The sequence below is a fragment of the Neopelma chrysocephalum genome, unplaced genomic scaffold (genome assembly GCF_003984885.1).
Source record: "Neopelma chrysocephalum unplaced genomic scaffold, ASM398488v2 Primary Assembly neopelma1_84, whole genome shotgun sequence".
Classification (NCBI taxonomy): Eukaryota; Metazoa; Chordata; class Aves; order Passeriformes; family Pipridae; genus Neopelma; species Neopelma chrysocephalum.
Window position 1 is genome coordinate 1,793,459 of NW_020897746.1, and position 23,178 is coordinate 1,816,636.

The 23,178-nt window shown below is 52.8% G+C and overlaps 1 protein-coding gene across 1 annotated transcript; it reads left to right on the forward strand.

Moving 5' to 3' along the window:
* Positions 1-211: 211 nt before the first annotated feature.
* On the forward strand, positions 212-20,300 carry PIK3R6 (phosphoinositide-3-kinase regulatory subunit 6). The gene is made up of 18 exons (XM_027691781.1): positions 212-293; positions 1,531-1,622; positions 3,631-3,699; positions 4,139-4,271; positions 6,188-6,257; positions 6,995-7,178; positions 7,921-8,068; positions 9,321-9,407; positions 10,003-10,459; positions 11,122-11,221; positions 11,915-12,037; positions 12,527-12,637; positions 14,064-14,154; positions 14,841-14,911; positions 15,099-15,189; positions 15,620-15,690; positions 16,695-16,807; positions 17,476-20,300. Exons 2-18 carry the CDS (start codon positions 1,533-1,535, stop codon positions 17,630-17,632), a joined length of 2,166 nt encoding a protein of 721 aa, XP_027547582.1. The 5' UTR covers positions 212-293; positions 1,531-1,532; the 3' UTR covers positions 17,633-20,300.
* Positions 20,301-23,178: the final 2,878 nt, after the last annotated feature.

The window sequence follows — 23,178 nt, forward strand, 5'->3', positions numbered from 1 at the left end:
ATGGGTTGGCATTCCCACCCGGCTCGGGCAGCTCTGCTCTGTTTCCACAGAGGTTCATTCAGGATTGAAACCTGCTGGGACAGCCACCCTGAGGGCTGTGTGGAGGGTGCAGTCCCTGTGCTCACCCAAACCAGTCTCTCCTCCCCCGGGGCTGTCCCAGTCTCCCAGGGGTGCTGGCCTGGCTGCTCACGCCCTCTTTGTCCCCGCAGAGGTGGAGTCGGACATCCTGCGCCGGGTCCGGACGCTGCTGCGAGAGCTGGACGGGCACCACCCGGCCTGCCAGTGTGACCGAGGTGAGACACACCCCCGACACCGCCCCCGGGGTCAGTGCCCGCCTTGCTGGGGCTTGCTTGGCCCCAACAGCCCCTGCTCCCCTCTCTCAGGCAGTGCCAGGGTGGGGGGACACAGTGGCTTCGCCCCCCCGGCGCTGCTCTGCCCTCCCTAAGCTGCTCTTGGAGGTGCCAAATCTTTGCTCCTGGTGACCCTGGGATCAGCTCAGCTGCTCAGAGCATGGTGCTAAAACACCAAGGTTGTGGGTTTGATCCCCTCACGGGCCATTCACTTAAAAGTTGGACTCAGTGACCCTCGTGGGTCCCTTCCAACTTGGAATATCCTGTGATGCTGTTGTTCTGTGACTGCTGTGCACCAGCCCCAGCCGTTTTCATCATCCTCTGCATGGCTTTTACATCCTTCCCACCCTACACTCACCCAGGGTGTCCAGCATTAAGCTGGGACATAAATGCAGAGCTCCCAGATCTGACACTGACTCCTGGCACATCCCTGTCCAACTCACTCAGCACCTCAGAGCTGGAGTTTCCCTGCCTCTCTCCATGGGGATACTGTTTTGCCATGCACTGCTCAGCTCCTCACTGAAGAGTCACTTGATTTCTCTGTTATGCATTTGGAGAATGAGACTCTACCTGAGCCAGTCACTGGACTGTCACAACCTTAGGAAACCTAATTAATTTTGAAAAATTGATTTTTCTTGGAGCGTGCGGAATATTTTACAGTTTATTAAGTTGGATTTTGTCTGGAATGAGCCTTGACATCCTCAGGACTGAGATGCTTTGCGGTCCTTGCTCTGAGTGCTGTTGGCAAGCAGTGTTCAGGTGCTGTGTGCTGGGGACCAGCAGGAACCCAAATTCCTTGGGGCAGGCTGTGAAAACAGGCAGTGATGCACAGAGCAAGAGAGGCAACAGGAAACAAACTTCATGTCCATTGCCCTGCCCTGCTGTTCTCCAGCTCCCACAGTCCTGGGGACCTTTTTCCAAAGGTTTCCCAGTACTAGAGATACAACACTTCAGAGCTGCATCCAGAATCAGGGCAGCAGCCTGGCTTGTCCCTTGCAGAGGGATGATTGAAGCAGAGGGAAGACAAATCTGGTTTAACTCTGATAGAGATGTCAGTGCAGCATCCCAGTGGGTGTTTTTTGCACCGACAGTGCCCAGATCTCCTGATTCCTTTGTGGAACACCCTGATCCCTCCCTGCTCTGCTTGGCAACCTGACCTTTCCTGGCTTTCACTTCTCAGGGATGCTGCGATGGACCCTGCATAAAAAAATCGACCAGAATCCCAGTAACAGCTCTGTCCTGGTCAGGATCCTGGTGAAGGAGCTGGAAAGGGTAAGTGCCACCTCAGAGGTGTCCCCTGAGTGCCACGCTTGGCCTCTCCGTGGCACGTGCCCTGCTGGGTGGGCAGAGGAACGGGGACTCAACTCCACCTCAAACAGGAGTTTTTAGGGGCCTTGAGCCTGGCTGGGGACTGTGGCTTAGCACAGAGTGGAAAACCCTGTGGGACACCAGGGCAGAGCTGTAGCTGGTCCCCAGCTGATGTCTGCAGGGGCCAGGGTTTGTCCCAAAAGTGACGATAAGCTGTGGGCAGAGCCAGGAACCTCCCCAGGCTCCTCAATGTCACAGCAGCCAAGCCCTCACAGCCTGCAAATAGTGATAAACACCTCCAACCAACCCAAATCTCCCTCATCCCACCCCACCAGCTGTGGTCACACGTAGAGTGGAAAATACTCCTCCACATCACCCATTGTGATGAAACACCTTGCCCAGCGTCCTGTCCCGGGAGCACACGTGGGAACCTGTGATGGCTTTTTGCTTTCATTGATTTACTTTGTCATTTTCTGCTCTTGTATAAACCTTTAGCACTCTCAGCATCCTGGGGTGACCTGGTTTGTGGTTTGCTGAGGTGTCATGTGTAGAAGAAGCACTTTTTCTCTCCTATGAGCCTGCCTCATTTCACCCAGTGCCCTCATTCCAGTGCAGGGAGGATCAGCCCCTGTTCCCCTCCTCCTCCTCATTCTCCTCCTTCTCACCCCACTGATGAGCCCACACTCCTCATCCTGTGTGCACAAACCTCCCTGCACCATTTTCTCTGCATTTTCACTAATTTCTCCTTCTGATCTGGGAGGATGGAGCAGCCCTGCCGAGGCTGCCACCTCCCTCCCTCAACATGTGCCACACACACGGGCCATGCCAGCCCAGTGCAGATCCCTGTGCACACATCCAGCAGTTATTCCCAATCCCAGATTTCTGCCTTGTAGCAGCTCTGAGGCTGCTTGCAGGCTGTCTGTCTCATGCTGTGGCAGTTCAGCTTCCTTCAGTGCCTTGGGAAGGGATTTTATCCAGCAGCTTTTGCAAATCCAGATAGACAGGAACACCCACATCACCCTTGGCTGTGGATACAGGGATTTCCTCTGGGGACTTGAGGGCTGCTTTCCTCTGCTAAAGCCATGTCAGTCCTCCTCATACCTACTATCACTCTGCTACTCTTATCTTTCCTTGCCCAGAAAGGGTGTCAGTGCTCTTAGTTTGTAATTCCCTTCATCTCCCTGAAGCTCTTCCTGGAAATCTGTGTCGCTCGTTTGGGTTTTATTATTTTTTCACTCCTCTGGCGCTGCAGCAGCTCTGAGCCACCAGTACCAACCAGAGATGATAATTTAGCAATTTCATGCTTGAGTTCCTCCAGGGCAAATATCAACTGGGCTCAGCAATTCAGCGTTATTCATTTCATTGATCGTTTCTAAAGCTTTGCTGCCATCAGTTCCATTTAACTCAGATCCATCAGCCCTGAAGAAAGGTGCTGGAAATATCTTTGGAGTGGAAATACCTTTCCCACGTTTATCCCTGGGCATTCCTGTTGCTGGAGCTGTTGTTAGAGCCAGGCCAGGCTGCAGGGAGGGCCTGGAGCTGTGTCAGCTGGAGCATCCATCTGGTTTCCCATGGGCCAGGATGGGGATGCAAGAACAGCTCCCTCCCTGTTCACTCTGGTCCCACACCCACCAAATGTAAGACAGGCTTTTCCCAGAGGTTTTGGTTTTCCATATGAGCTTCTGCAATAGAAAGGAGGTCTGTTGGAAACCTTTGCTCTCTCTCTCCCACCGTGCCTGTGTGGTCCATGCACCCTCCAGAGACATCCTGCCTGCCCTAAAAGCCTGTGAGGGGATCCCAAACCCCACCTTGACCCAGGGATCATATCCCCTAAGCCAGGACGAATACCTTGGGCATCTGAGCTGCTGAGAGACAGAATCCAGCACATCCTGGGGGCTCTGGGGGCTCATTCCCAGTGCTGGTGCCCAGCCCGGGATCCTGCAGGCACTGACTGTTCCTTCTGCTTCCACAGGCAGAGCGGGGTGACTTCAGGCATTACATCATCCCCTTGCTGCACACCCTGATGTACACCTTGATCAAGGTAACCTACCGTGGGCCTTGCTGGGGCAAGAGCCAGGGAAATCAGAAGCCACAGGAGGGGCCACTTGAAGTCACTCAGGACCTGTTCCTGTGCTGGAATAGCCCAGCCCCTGCTCAGCAAAGCCCTGGGACTGCCATGGGTGGGCTCAGTTGGGTATTTCCCAGGGTGCTGTGAGACTTTGTCACCTGTGACACGCACAGGAGTGACAGGTCCTTCCAGCTGACCTGCTTTGCTGGAGGTGTTTAGGTGCCTGGTGGTGCAGGAAGCCACAACCTGGTAAAAAAAGCGCCCACATCCTTCAGTGGTTATTGCTGGAGGTTTCCAAACATTCTGCTTCATTTTGCATTTAAATCCACATAGAATTTGGTGTAGTTCTGGGGTCTGTGGGGAGAGCAGCATCAGGGATCCCTGCCCGTGGCATCTCCTTATCTCTCTCCAGGCTCCCTGCATCTCTGAGGAGCTCTGTGGCAGAGTCTACGACTTCTGCAAGAAGCTGCTGACCCTGCCCAAGCCTTTCTGCACCATTGGGCTGGACTATGCCACCAGGCTGAAGGTGGAGAGGACAGCACCAGGTATGATGGTGCCCTGCTCTGTCCCTGCATGGCACCGGGCACGGCTGGGCCCTCGAGGCAACGGGACTGGGGTGTCATGAAGAAAATCAACTACACCCCAGCCAAGAACAGCTCATGGGGACTCTGGGGGATTTCCATGCCTGAGCTGGCCTTTGCCCAATGCAGTGAGCCATGGCAGGGAGATGGCCAAATGCCTGGGGGTCTTGGGCATGCATTTGGGTGGGAGGGTCCCCCTCTCCTGACCTCAGGCTGCTGAGCCTTAGTTACTAGCAGAAAACTTTGGGGTCAGTGCAGGCACACCAGAGTCCAGGCCAGCCCATCTAAGGCCAGCTATATGTATAAAAATATAGATAGATAGATATAGATATATAGATATATAGATATATAGATATATAGATATAGATATAGATATAGATATAGATATAGATATAGATATAGATATAGATATAGATAGATATAGATATAGATATAGATACAGATATAGATATGGATACACACCCTCTGCATTATGAGGAGTGGCTGAAGTCACTTGGTGTGTTCAGCTGGAGAAGAGGAGACTGAGGGGAGACCTCAGTGCAGTTCCACCTTCCTGGGCAGGGGCAGAGGAGGGGCAGGGACTGAGCTCTGCTCTGGGGGGACCAGGGACAGCAGCCAGGGAATGGCTGGAGCTGTGTCAGGGCAGGGTTAGGTTGGATATTGGACAAAGGTTCTTCCCCCAGAGGCTGGTTGGGCACTGCCCAGGCTCCCCAGGGCAGTGGGCACAGCCCCAAGGCTGCCAGAGCTCCAGGAGGGTTTGGCTGATGCTCTGGGGCACAGGGGGTGACTCTTGGGGATGGGCCTGTGCAGGGCTGAGGGTTGGACTGGATGATCCTTGTGGGTCCCTTCCAGCTCAGCATTTTCTATGATTCTATATGGGAAACAGGATGTTTCTGCTCCCAGCCTGGGCATCTCAGTGTGTTTTGTGGAGGTCTCCTTTTTGCAAAGTGAATTTTGCATCTGAGACTGAGTTGCAGCTGCCCAGCATGAGCTGTCCCTCCAGTACCTGTGCATCAGGTTGTAGACACTAAAATGCCAGTAGTGTCTGCAGAGAACTGTCCCTTCTAAAAAGCAAGCTAAGGGACAACTTTGTTTCCCTTTTCCTCCATGTTGCTTTTTAAAATTCTTCTTTTTACAGTTTTCTTTAATAGGAGTCTTTAAAAGTAATCCTTCAGAACAGTGCAGGGTGCAGACACCCTGTGAGGGGGAGGTAAAACATGAGAAACATGGTGGGAAATAAAAAAATGCCATTTTAGGTATTCTCAGCTCACCCCCATCACCCCAACCACCCTTCCCCAGTACTGCTTTGTCTGGAGCTCCAAGGTCCACCTTTATCTCACCTGATTTCTGGTAAAGGAATGATTCAGCCTGGAGAGATGGGGATCTCCAGTGGGGCTTCCCTCAGAGCACCACAAGGTTCCCAAGATGATTGTACCTGAGCAGTGCCAGGTGGGTGTATCTTCCCCTCCCCAGAGCTGGGTGAGGCTAAAATACATCTCTCCTGATTCAGAAGCCTGTTGTGCTCCTCATATCCCCCCAGACATTGTCCCCCCGTGTGGCCCTGGGGAGGGAGGCCAGGAGCAGGGCTCTTCCTCCTGCTTCCTCCCAAGCTCATAATCCACTAAACAAAGGAAGGGAAACACAGGAAATCATCCCTGAATAGAAGGGGTTTTCTTTTTATGTAGCATGACCTATCTTTGCCTTTGAGTATTTTTAACTCTGGGCCTGATTCTTGGCTCCTTTACATCATCTCCCCAGCAATGGGACTTGGCAGAGCCACCACCAGCCTCTACAACTGGGAGTAGCACTCAGCTGCTCCAAGGAGTTGTGTTATTTCTCATGCTCTGACTCCCATGTTTTTTTCTCCCTGCACTTGCCAGGTACCTTGTACCAAAGAATGGTCATTTCTGAACAAAGCCTCAAAAGCGATCCATACCCTTACCAGGAAAAGTGAGTAGTGCCTCCTTGAATGTGCTGATACTTTTATTTTGCAGTCTCTTAGTGAAATCTGTCCTTTTCCAGTGCTCTAAATTAATCTTGGATGGAACAGACAATCTGGACCTCAACCCCGTGGCAGTACGTGGGGGACACAATTTGGTGGCATCCAGTACCTTGCCAAAATGAGCTTTGCTTTGGGAGGAGCATTATTCCTCTTGTGTGTCCCAATTTATTTCTGTGGTCCTGGGAAGCAGGAAGCTTCCCTTGGTGGGGAGACAGGGTGGAGAAGGGGAATATGAACAGCAACACTTTTTCTCTACATGGAATAAGGGAGACGTGAGCTGCTCAGTCTACAACTCCCTGGGCAGGGGCAGAGGAGGGGCAGGGACTGAGCTCTGCTCTGGGGGGACCAGGGACAGCACCCAGGGAATGGCTGGAGCTGTGTCAGGGCAGGCTCAGGTGGGATCTCAGCCAAAGGTTCTTCCCCCAGAGGCTGGTTGGGCACTGCCCAGGCTCCCCAGGGCAGTGGGCACAGCCCCAAGGCTGCCAGAGCTCCAGGAGGGTTTGGCTGATCCTCTGGGGTACAGGGGGTGACTCTTGGGGATGGGCCTGTGCAGGGCCAGGAGTTGGACTGGACGACCCTTTTGGGTCCCTTTCAACTCAGCATATTCTGGGATTCTATGATGTCAGTAACAGGGAATACTCTCCTCTCCTCTCTTCTCTTTTTCCCACCCTCCTGCCCCACACAGGATTTTCATCTTTGCTGACCCCGAGCTGCTCTCTGAAGCCATCTGCAACGCTCTGCTCACCGACACAGAGGCAGCTCAGGTGTCCCAGAGCCCCCGGGCGTGCATGTGCTGCGTGATCAGCCACGCCATGCAGGCGGCCCTGGGCGAGGGCTGCGACCTCGGCGCCCTGAAGGGCAGACTCCAGGTAACAGCAGCACCCCTGCAGCACCACCCATGGTTTTCCAATTGTCCTGCTCTTGTTGGACACCTTGAAGAAGAAAAAGGTGTTTTGTCAAGTGGAGAGATTGCCCCCACCCAGCTCCTCACTGCTGGTCTCCACCCCTGGCAGCCCCAGTGTTACTTGCAGAGCTGGTGTAAAACTAAAACAGTCTTCAAATATAAAACAGGTTTTATAAATAGCCAGAGGTTTTGAATCTTAAGTTTGAGTTGTCAGTTTTGCCCAGCAGAGCAGGGCTCTGCCACTGAAACACAGCTCCCCTGTGAGCCCCTGGGCATTGCAGAAACATCTCAATGTGGAACAGTTTCAATGAGTTTTCTCCAAAGCCTCCTTGAAGGAGCTGTGGAGCCACAGGAACACAAATGCCTGGTTCAGAAAGGCACCTTTGGAGGGGCTCTCAGCAATTTCCGCTCCAAGGACGCCTTTGTGTGACTGCTGTCCCCATTTCCTCAGAGTCATTTGAAGTGCCAGCACTGCTGCTGACTCCCCGGGGGACACAGTGTCCATCAGCTGCAAACCTGCCAGAAAAAAGCTTTAAGCAGACAGCACAGCCAGCCTTCCCCGGGGACAAGAGGACCTTTGTGTCCTCTGCTATGAAACGATTTTTGCAGGACTCATTTGCCCTCTTTCTGCCCCCTCCCATGGCTCTGCCCGTGTAGCATCCCCTCTTTTCACACCTCTGGGTGTTAACAGCTGCTTCCCACGGCAGGATATGCCCATGAGCGAGGTGGAGCACTGGTTCCAGCAGGTGGTGGTGGCAGTGGAGTGTGCAGGAAGCGAGGGGAGCACAGCCCGTGGCCAGCACACAGCCAGGCTGGAGGAGATCTACCGGGCCCTCCTCAGCTCCTCGCAAGCAGGTGAGCTCCAGCCAGCCATTCCCAGTGGGAGAGAGGAGCAGCTGGCAGGCCCTCGCCTCCCTGCTGTGTCTCTGCCATGCCCTCCCATAGGTGTCCATCCCCACCTTCCCTCTGCCTCTGCTTTAGCAGCAGGACTGGGATCAGGTCCTTGCAGTGACCTGATGGCCAGGATGGAAAACTGGCAATGGAAGGCAGATTTGTCACCTGAGGAAAGGGACTGTGGCAATCTCTGCTCCTGATTCAGCTGTCTCTGTTGTTTGCAAAGGGTGTCAGAGATGGCAGCTGGGGGAGATTGGACAGGCTCTGAGGTGCTCTGCTGGTGCAAGGAACATCCTGCCATGGCCTGGACAGGGGGGACACTGTGCTCCCCTCCCTGAAACTTCCTTGTACTGATGTACAAAGTTTCCCAGAGAAGCTGTGGCTGCCCCATCCCTGGAAATGTTCAAAGCCAGGTTGGACGGGGCTTGGAGCAACCTGGGCTAGTGGAAGGTGTCCCTGCCCATGGCAGGGGTTGGAACTGGATGGTCTTTAAGGTCCCTTCCAACCCAAACCACCTATGATGTGGTGGACTGTGGCACTGCCATCTCCTCCCATCCCTGGCAGTGCTCTTTTCCAGCCTGGTGCCACTGGGGCTACACAGATTATAAAAAAGGTCTCCAGTCATTACAGCTCCTCACACAAATCTGGGATAGACCAGAGGGAAATGGAGGTCATGGTTCCTCTCCTGGCTACTCCCTGTGTCCCAATCCCCTCCCCAAAAATATCTGGAGACTGTTCCACTGCAAGATATGAGGAATAGCAGCCAGTGGTGCAGGGACAGGAGTGGGACCATCTCCACCTTTTGGATGCAGTGAGCTGTTAAAGTCTGTCACTGCCTTTCCCAGAGCCATAATGGGTTAAAAAGAGATGGTGATGGTGGGACCAGAGGTCTCCCTGGTGAAGAACGTTTGATTTATTCTGCAACCCCTCTGCTCTCTGCAAAGCAAGGTCCTTCACTTGCCCCTGTCTCAGCCTCCCTATTTTCATTCCTCCCTTCCACTCGGGGTGTAGGCATCTTCTTACAGCTGATTTGTGAGAGCAGAGGCCCTGTGATTACAGCCTCACATCTGGCCAGAAGCAACCAGGGTGGGAGAGCCCCTGGGACTCATCAGAGGGTCTCTCAGCCAGTGCCTGGTGCTCAGCACTGGGGGGGTTCATGAACCTGAGTGGGGAAAATGCTCCTGTGTGTTACAAGCAACCTTGTTTCCCCCAGGCAATGCTCCCCTGGGAGGGCTGCAGGACACACCTCTGCCCAACCCCACCATCAGCTTTCACCTCTGGACAGAAGACAACCAGCTCTGTGAGTGCCCCAGGGGGGCTGTGGGGAACTGGGGTGGTGCCTGAGGGTGGGGGTCCTGTGCAAAACTTGTCATTTAGCCCTGACTCCTGAGCAGTGAGTCTTGTAACCATCACCCAAGGGCCAAGCTCGTGGGGTTTTGTGCTGAATGCAGCAGCCTTCCTTCTTGTGGTCAGGGGATTAGGGGTGTAATGGGCTGAAGGAGTGAGGAGGGGAACAGGCTGCAGCAGGATGTGTCCAGAGTACCTGATTTTGTTGTGGATGCCCCATCCCTGGAAGTGTTCAAGGCCAGGTTGGATGGAGCTCTGAGCAACCTAGTGGGAGGTGTCCCTGCCTATGGCAGGTCATTGGAATGAGATGATCTTCAAGGTCCCTTCCAACCCAAACATTTCTGTGAGCCTATAATTCTATAGTTTGAGTGATACTGAGCTCTCTTTATGGTGCAATGTGAAATGGGACTGAAAGACAGACTCCCCTTGGGCCCACTGGTGGAGATATTTGCTTTACAGTTTGCCTGAGAAGAGGGAAGCCAGGGCAGGGCAAGGGCTCAGCCTGGAGTTGGTTGGATTTCCCTCCTCAAGCCCCTCTCTGCCCGCAGGGAAGGAATTGGTGCTGTTCATCCGCCCGCTCTCACAGAGCTGCGAGCCCGACTGCCTCGGCCAGGACCTGGACAACTTCGAGATCCAGGACAACATCTCAGACTGTGAATGCTGTGAGCAGACCCGCTTCTCTGTCCTCTCCACCGACAGTGGGATTGAACGAGACCTGCCCGTGGCTGTGGAGGAGCCCTTGGCCCCTTGCGGCGCCGAAACGGAGCAATCCCGGCTGCACAGGAGGGGCGGCATTAAAAAAAAGCCATCACCACTGGAGAGTGTGGCCTTCCTGCAGGCTGGCTGCAGCAGTCCCGGGGTGAAGCCCCCAGTGAAGCTGCAGAAGAGATCAGGAGTCCCCCAGGATGCTGCAGCCCCGCTCCAGAGGCTGCACACTGCCCGCATCGTGCTGCTGGGGGATGACCGCATCCTGGGGCGCCTGGCCCAGGCCTACCACTCTCTGAGGTAACTCTGGCCACAGCCTTCTGGGCTCTGGGGGCTTGGGGAAGGGCAGGACAGAGTGGGGACTGTGCTCTTCAGCCTTTGGAAGCAGCCAGGATGGCTGGGGATGGGGTTGGGCTCCAGCGTTACCTGGAACAGGGTGGGACTCCGGTGTTTGGCACTCAGACTTCACGGTCTGCATGGCATCATTTGGCTCTGTTGGCCCAAACAATGCACACAGCGAGTTCTTCTCTCTGTCCATGGAGTGGGTTAATAAAGAGTAATCGAGGCAGGATGTTTTCCTATGGAAAAGGGAAAAATTCTAAAGAAAAGCTGTGTTCCAGCTGGCTCTTCCCAGCTGGTTCACCTGGGCCAGGAGAGCAGCATGGGGTGGGTCTAGGCTGTGGTGCAGGCAGCAGCCTGGGGGTCAGAGCTGGGTGCAGAGGGACCACCAGTCCAAGAAAAAAATTCTGTCTCTGGCTCCCCATCATGTCCCCGTGCTCAGTTTGGGAACCCAGGGGCATTACTGCCATCCTGTCACACAGGGCAAAGGGAGGCACACGAGGAGGGCACATGCTCCTGTTGCAGAGCAGCTGCAGTCTCCTGGCACTGCCCAGCCTTGGCCAAGAGCCGTGTTCTTCCCTCTTTCCCTTCGGACACGACTGTTGTTTTTTTTCCATTTCAAGGAAACGGGAAACACGGCGGGTTTTCCTGACTCCCAGGCTGAACCTGCAGTTCTACTACATCCCGGTGGTGGCAGGGCAGCCAAACACCTTGGCTGTTGTGGTGAGTCTGAGCACGGCAGCTCCGGGTGCTGCTGCCAACTGCCGGCAAGTGATGACGGTGTTTTTGGAGGGAGAACAGGGGGGATACAGGAATTCCCATCCGTTCATGCCCTGTTCCTAGAACAAGGAGGGTGGGAGCCAAGTCAGGGTGGTTGGGCTCCGTTTGCAGACTGGTTTTGGGAACCCATCAGCTCCACAGACCTTCAGGTTGCTCCAGCCTCCCTGATGGGTGGCAGCTCATTCAGTCCTGCTTCTGTGACCCACCTATAGGAGGACTGATGAGGTTTAGCAAAGTGCTTGTTCTTTTCCCACCTCCTAAATGCTTAGGGGAAGCAGTTGCTGCTCACTGAGGGCTTTGCCTCCTTGGTCACGGCCCCAGTTCTAGATCTGTAAGTCACTACCTTGCAGTTTATCTTGGACATGTCTTTTCCCCTCTGACAGCCTCAAGACAGTGACAAATAAACACTTGCACTTCTCATAATATGTTAAGCTGGCCCAGAGCTGGCTGTGAACCCTGACAAACATGCTCTTATAAAAATGATTATTTCTTCTTTTCATTCTTCACTTAATTTTTTCCCTAGAGCACCCCCTAAGTGAGTTTGCCATCTTCTCTGGACCAAGCAGGGAAGGGCACAGCTCCCTCTGGCTTCTCTATGGCTCCTGGTATATCCTCTGAGCTGTGTTTCTCCCACAGGACCACCCTTCCAGCAGCCACGAGGAGCTCTGTGAGGTGGCCAGGTACCTGGGCAGGGCCGACCCGTGGTACGAGAGCAACATCAACACCCTGTGCCACGTGATTCCCAAGCTGGCCACCATGGTATGAGGAAAACCTTCCCACCTCCCCAGCCTGGCCCATTTCCCAAACACACCCGAGGATGAGTTTGTGCCCCTGCAGGGCTCCTCTGTGCCCCAGACAGAGCTTTTCTCCTGCAAACCCTCCCCTGGGCCCGGCAGCTGGAAGGTGTCTGTGGCTGACACTGCCCCAGCCCACAAGGCCCATTTGCTGTGGTGGGGTTTTTTGGCCAAGGGGCAGGAAATGGCAGATTTCAAGAAAGAAAAGGTAGATGAGGCGTTTGCTGAAATACCCCTGGCTCTCATTTCCTGGCAGTTTGAGCCATCATTGACAGCCTACAAAAAAAAGCTGTCGGGTGGGCACAGCCTTGGCTTCTCCCATTTGCTTTGACCAGTGAGGGCAGAGCGACAGCTCATCACTCACTGTTTGTCTGGGAGGGTGTGAGGGTTTGTGGCAGGGTTTCTGAGAAGTGACTGTGGACTGATCCATGGTGTGATTTGCCCCCCTGCCCAGCCTCCCTCGCCAAGCAAACACCTCGTGACCGATCTGTTCATCACAGACGTCATCGCTTACTACGTCCGCATGGGCCTCCAGCCCGTCTGCTTCCAGGTCTATGCTGTGAAGGTGGGTGTCACATCTCCTGAGCCTTCACATGGCCCTGCAAGGGCTTGTGGAGCTGTGCAGAGTCAGCAGGGCCCGGGGACTTCCAGCAGATCTGGATCCCTGTGCCCCCCAGCCTGTCCTCTCCTTGCAAGGTTCCCAGATTCAGTGACTCCGTGTAGCACAGCTCAGCTGGAGTCAGTGATCCTGGAAAGGCTATTTCAGGATCACCCAGGTCAGAAAAGTGAGCCTTGAAGGGACACAGATTTCCTGCTCTGTGCTTAGGAGCCCTGGTACCTCCTGCTGCTTGTTCTGTGAGCAAACAGGACTTTTCTGAGCAGCTTTTACCAAAACCTTTCTGTACCTCAGAGGGGCTTTGCAGGATTTCCTGAAACACCATTTTGTTTATTTCCTCTCAGCTTTTCTCTGAAAAGGTATCAGAGTGAGACCTGGCATCTGATATGCCAGATCTGAGAGCCAAGACAAACTGTCTTTGGGCACATAACATCATCCCCTGCTCTGCTCCTCTGGCAGTTTCCCCCCTTCAAAGCTTGGGCTGGCACTGATGCACAGATCTCCTTTTAATCTACTTGTAGCCACTGTGGCAACAGCACAGGAGCAGCCTTTGGATGAGCAAATTGGTACATGCAAAGAGCTGGAAGAGCTTTGGTAATTCCTGGTGTAGCTTCACCAGGACTTGAACTAATAACATGTGTCCTGTAAAGACTTGGAGCACCTGGTCCTCAGCTTGTGTGGCTGGGGATTTTGATTTTTTTGGTGAATTTTTACTCCACTCATTTCTCCTCCAAGACAAAAACCAACAGCAGCTGAGAGAGTGGGTGATTCAAGCAGGGGAAGAGGAACTGATTCCAGATGTGGTTTTCAGATAGACGCACCTAAACTAATCTCTTGCCGTACAGGGTGTGATATTGCTTCATCTGGAAACACTTGACCCTGTTTTGCCTTTTTGGTTAAGAGCACACTGTTCCCCTTTGGCTGCTGAAAGCTTCCTAGCAGTGTGACTCAAGTCCCACAGGAGCTGGATGTAGGGCTGGGAGAGGTTCTCCAGGACCTTCTCCTCACAGTTTGCTCAGTACAAGACCATGAAAAGAAAATAATTCCTAGGGCTGGAGTGACCTGATGATTTAAGTGTATCAGATAGAAATTAGGTACCTTGAAGCTCAGCCAACATCTCAGCCAGGCCTGGGAAGCTGCTCCCTGTGACCAGGGGGTGGATGGCTGGGAGCTGACTCATCGTGAGTGCACAGGGACATCCAGTGGCAGGGGACACTGCCCGTGGCTCTACTGACCAGGGCCAAGGTCTGCCGTGCTCCTGAGCTTCAGGAAGCAGAGCCAAAGCAGTTCTCCCCATCCCATGGGTGCCCTGGCTGCCATGGTGAGGCCACAGGTGACCCAGGAGACGTTCTTAAGAGATTTTCCTCTCTTTCAGATTTTCTTCAACGACCCGGCACAGGAGCCGGCTGAGGACGTGTTCCTCACGGAGCTCTGCACCCAGGGGCAGGACAGCATCTCCCACAGAGGTGTGTGTGTCCCACCAAGCTGAGCCCTGCAGCAGGGGCTGCCACCCTGGGCAGGGGTCCTGCCACCCTCAGACCCCACTTACCCTGTCCCTCAGCCTGCAGCAGCCAAAGCCATGTTATGGGACAAGCAGGAGGCTTCCCTAAACACCTCCATCTCCCTCTCAGGCACGTGAAACCAGGCTAAATGAGAGACCTTGCAGTCACTTGGCTCCTGGTCTCAACCAGCTTTTGTAGACTGTGCCTTTGGTTGGCTCCAGGACCCTCTGGAGTTGGATCAGCGCCCTAATTTTGTTGAGGAAATAAGCTGGGCTTTACAGCCATCCCCTTTGCCAGGTGTTTTCCCTATTAGAAATCCAGCTTCCTCGAGGTGCCAGTTATGGAACAAGAGTGCTTGAAGGCTGGGCCATTACAGAAGGCACATCCAGCCCTTCCATCAGTGCCCTGTGGTGTCCAATCCAATGGATGTTTGCCATTGAGGTTGGGCACAGACCCTTGAGTGGGTCCATCTCACTGGGAGGTGCTGAGTGCACAGAGCCTCAGCTCCCGTAGGCAAGGAGAGAAGGGCTGATGTGCCAGACCACTCTGTGATGGAGGAGGTGGCTCATCCCATGGAAGAACTCCCCTCTGCTCACCACAGACGGGTGGCATGAGTGAAACCTCAATCCCACTCGGTTCCCTCCTTGCAGAGTTAAGCATGACCAAGAAGAAAACAACCCTGGATGGCCCTGGCATAGATCTCACAGTAACATACAGAAAGGTAAGCAGGGCTCTCAGCAGCCCAAAATGTCTCTGCTCACAGGGATACCCAGCATGGCACAGATCTCCTAAAAGGAGAGGACAGAGAAGTTGTGGTGAGCTTTAAAAGCCTGGTAGATAACCCTGTGTTTGTGAAAACCTGCCCCAGACCTCTCTGCCAGGAGGAACTAACAGAGCTTTGCCTGCAGGTCGTGGTGAGTGAGCGGGAGAAGGAGCTGGACATGTCCCTGCGCTCCACAGGTCTGGTGATGAAAGCCATCCCTTCTCAGGAGGCTGAAGGTGGGTTCTTCCTGCTTGGAACCATGTGAGGAGGGTTTGCTGAGTTTTCAAGTACTCAACAGAGTAAATCTGAGGACAATCCTTAGTGCCAGTTGTGCTTGGGCTGTGGGGTTGAATCAGTGACAGGCATATATTGGTATCACCACAGTCTGGAGGTGTGTTTTCTCATGAATGATGTGTCTGATCTAAGCTTGGCAGCATCTTCCTTTTACTCCAGCCTTCCACTTTCACCTTGCCCTGTGAGCTTCCCACCCTGAGCATGATCCTACATGAATCCCTAGCCCCTGGAGCTTGCCAGAGTCCTCCTTTTCTGCTGCCCTATGTATCCCACAGGCAGTGCACCTAAAATGTGGGGTATGGCACCAGCCCTACTGCAAGCTGAGCTGAGATCCTGCCACGGCCTGACATTAACATGCTGCTTCTGTTGCAGACCTCGTGTGTCTGAATGTGACCATCACTGAAATCATCAGGACCAGCAACTTGTCAGGACGGTCGTTCTCAGTGAGTTCCTGTGGGATCCTCACGGCCCTGGAGGGGTTGGTCACTGCCTGGAAATCCCTTGCAACAGCAGTGAAAGGGGAAACACTCTGTGGGGAGGAGAAGGCTTTGGGACCACCCTGCTTAGAGGGTGCTTTGTAGTTACTTTCCATGGAAAAGTCCAGATTTTTGAGCCAAAGCCCCTGCTGGTCAATGCAACGTGGAATCCTGTCACAGGAGACCCTGAATGACTGAGCTGTGTCCACAGGACAAAGCAGAGAAATAAAGCTTAGCCCCAGTCCTCGTGGCTCCACTTGGGTGCAGGAGAGGGTCTGTAGTTTTGCTACCCACTCCATTTACTCCACACCTTCAGCTGCAGACCCTGCATGTTATTCCCCACAGAAATCCCAAAAAATAATTTAACAAAGCACAAACGTGAAGCAGGAAATTCAGTTAATCTATTTATCAGCTCAGAAAGGTGGAGATGTAAGAGAAGGGACTGAAATCTTGGGCTTCTGTCCTTTTTGTTTTGCATGAGAGGTCAGACCCCAGAGGCAACGCTGCCTCATGGGAACCTGTCCCTGCAGTTTGGGTGGCATTAAGTGTTGGTGTGCCTTGGTCATTCAGGCCCTGGAGTCTCCAGTCTCTCAGTTGGTGTTTTTAAGTAGCCAGCACAGTTTTTCTTATTTTCATCTGGCTTTTGGGAACAGCAAGGTGCTGCAGCCCACACTGCCCACAAAGATACCCCACAGCCGTGGAGAACAGACCATGCCCCACATCAGACATCCCAAACCTTGTAGCCTGTGCAAGCATTGCCAGTTTGGAAAGCCTGCCCTTACAAAACTTGACCAGGTTGTGATTACAGGGGAAAGATTTGCCTTGTGTCACATCTGAGGTTAAAAAATAAAAACCAGAGGAACATCCTCATCTGTCCCTCTCATACCCAGCACGCACACACCACCCACCACCGCGCAGCCAAGGGAGGGGAGAGACACACTCACTGGGCTCCTCCTCCTCTCTCCATCCAGGCTGTGGCAAACAGGTTGAAAACACGAAATATCACGATCAGGAGCACAGAGCAGAGACCCTTCACGGTGCGTCTGGATAAGGACAGCAGAAGAACCTACAGGAATGTGATCAGGTGAGAGTGCCATGTGTGCCAGGCTCTGCCCATCTCCCTGGAAGGGCTGTTTCCCAGGGAGTCCTAGTCCTCATCCTCATGCAGGACAAAAGGCCTTCTCCAGGGAATGCAGGGCAGAGGGGTGCTTTGTGTTTTTGGGTGATGGCGTGAGAAACAAAATGGTTTTTCATTGTACATAAGGTGCTGTCGTTAGGACAGTAGAAGAATTGGTACCTCCAGGGACAAACAGATCCTGGATCTCCTGAATCATCTCATGAGGCTGATGCTCTCTCCACTGACTGTACCTCTCACCAGGGAGTCTCAAGGGGTAGAGAATCCAGCCCTGTGAAAGTAGCAGGGATTAATGTGCCTGTAGAAGTGACATATGATGTGTTGGAAACAAGCAGGTAGTTCAAGGTCTGTGGGCCTCATGTAACACACATAAACTGAATTCCTGAGAATCAGGCTGGGCCAGGCTATGGGCACTGGTGGTGTGGTCAAACTGACACACATCAGCTCATCTTTGCAGCCAAACACAGTTGCAAAAAAGCATAAAAGCAGCTGCACATTTCAGTGTGACCATCCTCCCTCAGCAGTCGGGGAGAGACCTGGTGTTTCATCTGAGATGAGGCTTTGGCCCTCAAAGGCAGATCTGTACATGCAGCAAATGTGTTCTTGTGCTCTTGCAGCCTGGAAGTGTCTCCTTGCCTAGAGCCCAGCTACTGCTTGCAAAAGACAAGGACCATGAAATTCAGCCTTCACGAAACAGGAGACGTGGGGCTTGTGAAATACATGCCCAAGTCTCTGCTCCTGCCCATCAACACGTTTGCAGGCGTCACGCAGTGAAGAAAACGAGAGAAAGCTGCTGTGGGAGATGTGACATTGGGGCATCACAGAGGACATGGAAAAAGAAAACACACTAAAAGGCACCAATGGTGATTTTACAATGGTAATGATGGGAAAAGCTGCGAGAGCAGGGGTGGATAGGGCTCGGGGTGACAGCCATGCCCTGCTGGGTGACAGTGTGACCATGGCTAACAGCCCCCTGCCAAGGGGCAGAGTCTTGCTGCAGAACTGAGTTTTAACCTTTTGCACAAGTCAGGGGAAACCTCTGAGCTTCTTCATTTCAGGAAGACTGGGTAGAAAACCTGGCTGAGGTGGTGGTGCTTGCTGTGCTGTGCATCCCAGGGCAGTTGCTGGCAGTAATATTTATTGTGGTGATGTCTCACAGCCCAGCACGGGATCAGGGCCTGACTGCCGGGGTCTGCACAGCAAACTCTTCATTCTGGCACAGGGTGATGTATTTGGGCAAACCAAATTCCCTGCCTGATTTAGGGAAGCCTGGCCACAATGTGTGTTCAATGAGGCTTCTCTGGAAGTCAGTGGAAAACCTCCTGTTGTTTCAAAGGGCTACATGGGATAACAATGAATGGGGGACATGGGAAATCTGCTGCCATATTTGGCAGTGAGGAACAGGGCAAGAACTGCTTGTGCTGCCCAGGAAGTGCTGTGGGATATGCTTGGCTCTGCTCGAAGCAGAGACCTTCACTGAGCAGATATGGAGGCTGCACAGGAGCTCTTGGACATCTGAGCTGCAACTTGGAGTCCACCTGGGATTTCACTGTGGTTTCACTATACACCCTCTCTGCATCTTGTCTGGAACCTCACGAGTGCTGGGTGCGTTCCTCCAGTTGTACATCCTGGGAACAACCTCCTACAGTCCCAGCAGGACTGGACCTCTCCCATGAGGTCAGCCAGCAATGTCTCAGTGTTCCAGCCTGCCTTGCAGTCCTGGTTTGGTCTGTGCCTGCTGCATTGTGCAGAGGAGTGCTCCTGGGATTGATGGATGGGCAGGATGCCTGAAAGACTTCTTTGTTCCTTTCTCTTGCTGCTCCCATGGTGTGGAAACCCTTCCCTGGTTTGCAGCTGGGCCAGGCTGAGCAGGGACAGCACAGCTCCTGCTTCCACCAGAAGTTGTGGAGTGAGTCAGAGTGACCCAGTGTTCAGGATGATCCAGGAGGAGGACCTTGTCTTCATTCCAGTTTTTGGCTGAGTGAAATAATGGATGCAATACCGTGTGTGTTTATTGACTTTCTGAATGTGATCTGTGGTTTCTGGAGTCCAGGGAGTCCCCCATAAATTCACATTGGAGGAATTTTGGGACATTCCTTCTATGACACTATCATTTCTTTATTCTCTTGGCTCCCAAAAACTCATTACCTGGGCTGCCTTCACTCAGGGGTGCTTGCTTGGATCACCAGCCCAAAGAAAGTGTGAAAGTGTCCTTTAGCTTTGTAGGTGTACATAACAGCTCTCCCCAGTCATCTCTGGCTGACACTGCTGGGGAATCCCTGGAGCCAGCTCCATGCTCCAGGGTGATGCCAACCAGCTGCAGTGACACTGGCAAATCCTTATTTAGCCCCAACAGATGGAACAAATCCACCCCTCTGGCCTGTCTGTGCCAGGTCTGCCCAGCCGGAGCTGCACCTCTGGAAAGTCACTTCTGTTTAACCACCCACACCTGGAACAAGGAGCCCACCTCCAGATATCCCAGTCTGGGGGACTGGAGAGGAGTTTCCCTTCAGCAGAACTGCTCTCAGCTTGTGGGTTGTCTTGGCTGGTTAGGCCCCATGGAAATCTTACCTCTATTTCTTACCACATGCATCAGGGTTTAGGGGTTCAACCCTCCCTGGTCCCTCTCTGTGCCAGCAAGCACAGGGCAGCTGTGTTCCCTCTCCTGTCACCTGGCACAGCAGGCATTGCCCTTTCCTGTTCCCAAGCTAAAGGTTGATTTGCTCTCACTTTGGGTGTGTCATGTCACCCAAAACAACTGCTGAAACACACTCCTGGGGGCACAAGCAGCTCCAGAGCTGTCAGCAGGTGACAGGTTATTTAGCAGTTTAAAAAGCCACCAGGTCCCAAGAAATATTTAATCCTGAACCTGCACAGTTGGAAGATCACACTGGGCAACAGCAGCATGACCATTTCCAAAGGAAGCTACCTTGGAATGCTGGCAGATGTAGCCCCTTGCTCCTGGCAGAGCCAAGCACAGTCCTCAAGCCTTAATGTCCCCCACAGGAGTGACAAGGCTGCAAGGTCTCAGCCACAGCATCTGGTCCTTCAGTACTGTTTTTCACCTCATAAATCAAAAATTGTTGATGTTCACCTGTGCCAGACTTAGGCAGGAAACGTTCTGGTCCTGAAGGAAGCTGAAGGTAGACAGGAGGCTCACAAACAAGTCAGGAACAGCCTGCTTGCACCAGCTGTTCTCCTGTGTGAGCTGGGATAATATGGGGTTTAAGGAGTGACCAGTGGCTCTGCACACATTTGCCTCTTTGGGGCTTCACTGGGGGTTTTGTGCACCCCAGCACACAAGGAAAATGCTTAAAAAGCCACAAGACTGTGAGTTGGGTTGGAGTGTGGTCTGTGGCATCCAGAGTTTACTCTGTACAGTTGTAAATTATGTACATGGAGTATAAATTATTTGTATATATATGAATGATCTGTATCAGAAGGTGCAATCCTTTTAATGCCAGTTAAAAGAAATTACGTGAAAAAAAACAGCAGAAACTATCCATTTGGTTGTGGTTTTATGTTTCTCTGTGCCTGGGGTGGGTGGGGAATGAGCTGGCAGGACCAGAAAGTCACCAGTGTCCTTTGACCCTCTTGGCTGGTGTCTCCTCCCCACCTTGGGGCTCCAGGTTGTGTTACACAGAGAGAGACTCCATGGCCAGAGAGGTCATTTGTGAAGGGATGGGCAAAAATGGCTGAATTGTAGAAATGTGGAAGCAGTGCTCTGTGGCTCCATAACCCCCATGTTGGCTGCCCCTTGATCCCCCTCTGTGCTGAGACACTCTGTCCCCACAGCCTGTTTCCCTCACAGTCTGTCACTTCAAAGCAACCCATCCCTTAGTGGGGCTTGTCACCTGAGGGTGGGAAAGGGGCGAACCATTGGAAAGGGGTGAACCACTGGCTTTCTGCAAGGATCCCCTAAACCCCACTGACCCTACTGACCACAGGAACTGCTCATCAGTTGAGCAGAAACAGCTCACAAGCTTGTGCTAATGAATTAGCACAGTTGTGAGAAGAAGAATTTCATAGGTTGTTTCTTTTACTCCTGGAAACTGCAGGCAGGAAATGCAGATCCCAGAGCAGCCATAGCACAGGGACAATGTTCAGGTGTACCCTGTAGCCAAAAGTTGCTGGCTTTGGAGCAACTTCATCTTCTGCACCGGGTCAAAAGCCTGGAGGAACAGGGCAGGTGGATCTCAAGGGTTGAGGGTGGACAGGATTGCCGGGAGAGGACAGAAACCTGAGTGCAGGGTGTGTTCACAAATAGCAGAGCCTGGAGCAGGGCTTGCAGACACAAAGTCTCCTGGCACAGCTGTGTGAGGGGTTTTACCTGGCAGGATTCCTCACCTCATTGGAGACTCCCAGCCCTTCAAAGTCCCTGCTGAATACCTTCATTTACATCGTTATCATAGAATGGTTTGAGTTGGAAAGGACTTTAAACATCTTGTTCCAACTCCCCCTACCATGAGCAGGGACACCTTCCACTAGCCCATGTGGCAGGAAGAATGTATACAAACAGCTCAAGCCCAGGTTGCTCCAAGCCCCACCCAACATGGCCTTGGACATTTCCAGGGATGGGGCAGCCACAGCTTCTCTGGGCAACCTGTGCCAGGGCCTCCCCACCCTCACAGGGCAGAATTTCTTTCCAATATCCCATCTAACCCTGCTCTCTGTGAGTTTGAAGCCATTCCCCCTTGTCCTGTCATTCCAGGAGAGATTATTATACATAATCACTCTCCATCTTTCCTGTCGGCTCCTTCAGGTCCTGGAAGGCCACAATCAGGTCACCCCAAAGCTTCTCTTCTCCAGGCTGAACAATCCCAGTTCTCTCAGACTTTCCTCACAGCAGAGCTGCTCCATCCCTCTGATCATCTTGGGCCTCCTATAGAGGTCTGCCTTTTTTTGTTACATCCAGATGCCTTCTCCAGTCCTCCCTGCATGCCCAGCTCATGGCTGAGCAGACACACACACCTTTCCATCTGCTGCTGATGCCAAAGTGGCTTGGCCAGAGTCCATATGTGTCCCTGTGTGGTGTCTTGCTGTGTCACCCCACAGTCTCAGCTATGTCATGCCAAGCCTGGCTCCCAGGATGAGTCACTGCCAACTCCTCCTCCTGCACAAACCCAGCCCAGCCCAGGCAGCAAACAGCACCTTGGCACTTGCAGGGAGTTCAAGGTGATCCCCAGCCAGCTGCTTGGGAGCTCTGCATTCCGGACAACCAACAGTGCCTTGGACAACCTGAAAACACCCAAAGCCGTAAATTATTAAACACCATGTGAAAAAAATGAATATGAATCACCAGTTTTCAAGGGAGATCTACTGAAATTAGAGAGGCAGAATGAAGCCAGTGGTAAGAAATCCTGGTATAGATCAGTTTTACATACAATGAAAATTCATCTCCCACCAGCTCCATGTGAAAAGCTACGGACTGATGGAGGGGGAGGACACTGTTAAATGTTAATCCATCATTAATGGGGGATCAATGAGTCTGTAATACAACCTCCCCAGCAGCACCACTGCAAGGTGCCAGGAATAAATCAGCTCTAACAGCGGTGTTCCCAGCCCCATCCATATTTCATATCCCATCAGGGTGAGTTCAGTAGCTCCCTGCTCAGGCAGCTCTTCCCTCCCCTTGCCTGAACTCACTGAGCCCTCCATGGCCACCCAAAACTCAGGTGATCCTAGGCCTTTGAAGCTCCCTCGGGAACACTCCAGAGAAGCTGAAAGCCAGGAGCGATGCAAAAAGGGTTTGGTGCTTGCTGTGGGATTAGGATGTAAATTTGTTTTCTATTTTGGTCCATGTTCTTTGGTTCTCTTAGCATTCTTCCTTAGACAAAGAGTCTCCCACTTTCAGGCTATAATGTCTTTGTTATTCTCCTCTGTATCTAATGGTTACTCCCACATGTCTTTGAAGGACCATAAATTTAAGATCTCAGATGTTCAATCCTCAACTCCCTCAAGCTTTTTTTATTGAAGCTAATCAGAACCAGTCCAGAAAACTCAAAGCTTTGATGGTTTAAAGATCACAGAATCAACGAGGTTGGAAAAGACCTCTGAGATCATCCAGTCCAACCCATCACCCAACCCCACCTTGTCACCCAGACCATGGCACTGATGCCATATCCAGGCTCTGCTTAAACACCTCCAGGGACGGGGACTCCACCCCCTCCCTGAGCAGCTCATTCCAAGGGCTGATCCCTCTCTCTGGGAAGAACTTCTTCCCAATGTCCAACCTAAACCTGCCCTGGGGCAGTTCAAGGCTGTGCCCTCTTGTCCTACTGCTGGTTCCTGGGAGCAGAGCCCGACCCCCCCCGGCTCCC

Excerpts from the sequence above, each read along its gene's own strand:
- PIK3R6 (XM_027691781.1), top strand. The coding sequence starts at position 1,533 with ATGCTGCGATGGACCCTGCATAAAAAAATCGACCAGAATCCCAGTAAC. Across the intron at positions 3,700-4,138 it reads TGATGTACACCTTGATCAAG|GCTCCCTGCATCTCTGAGGA; the intron begins GTAACCTACCGT and ends ATCTCTCTCCAG. Across the intron at positions 16,808-17,475 it reads ACCTACAGGAATGTGATCAG|CCTGGAAGTGTCTCCTTGCC; the intron begins GTGAGAGTGCCA and ends GTGCTCTTGCAG.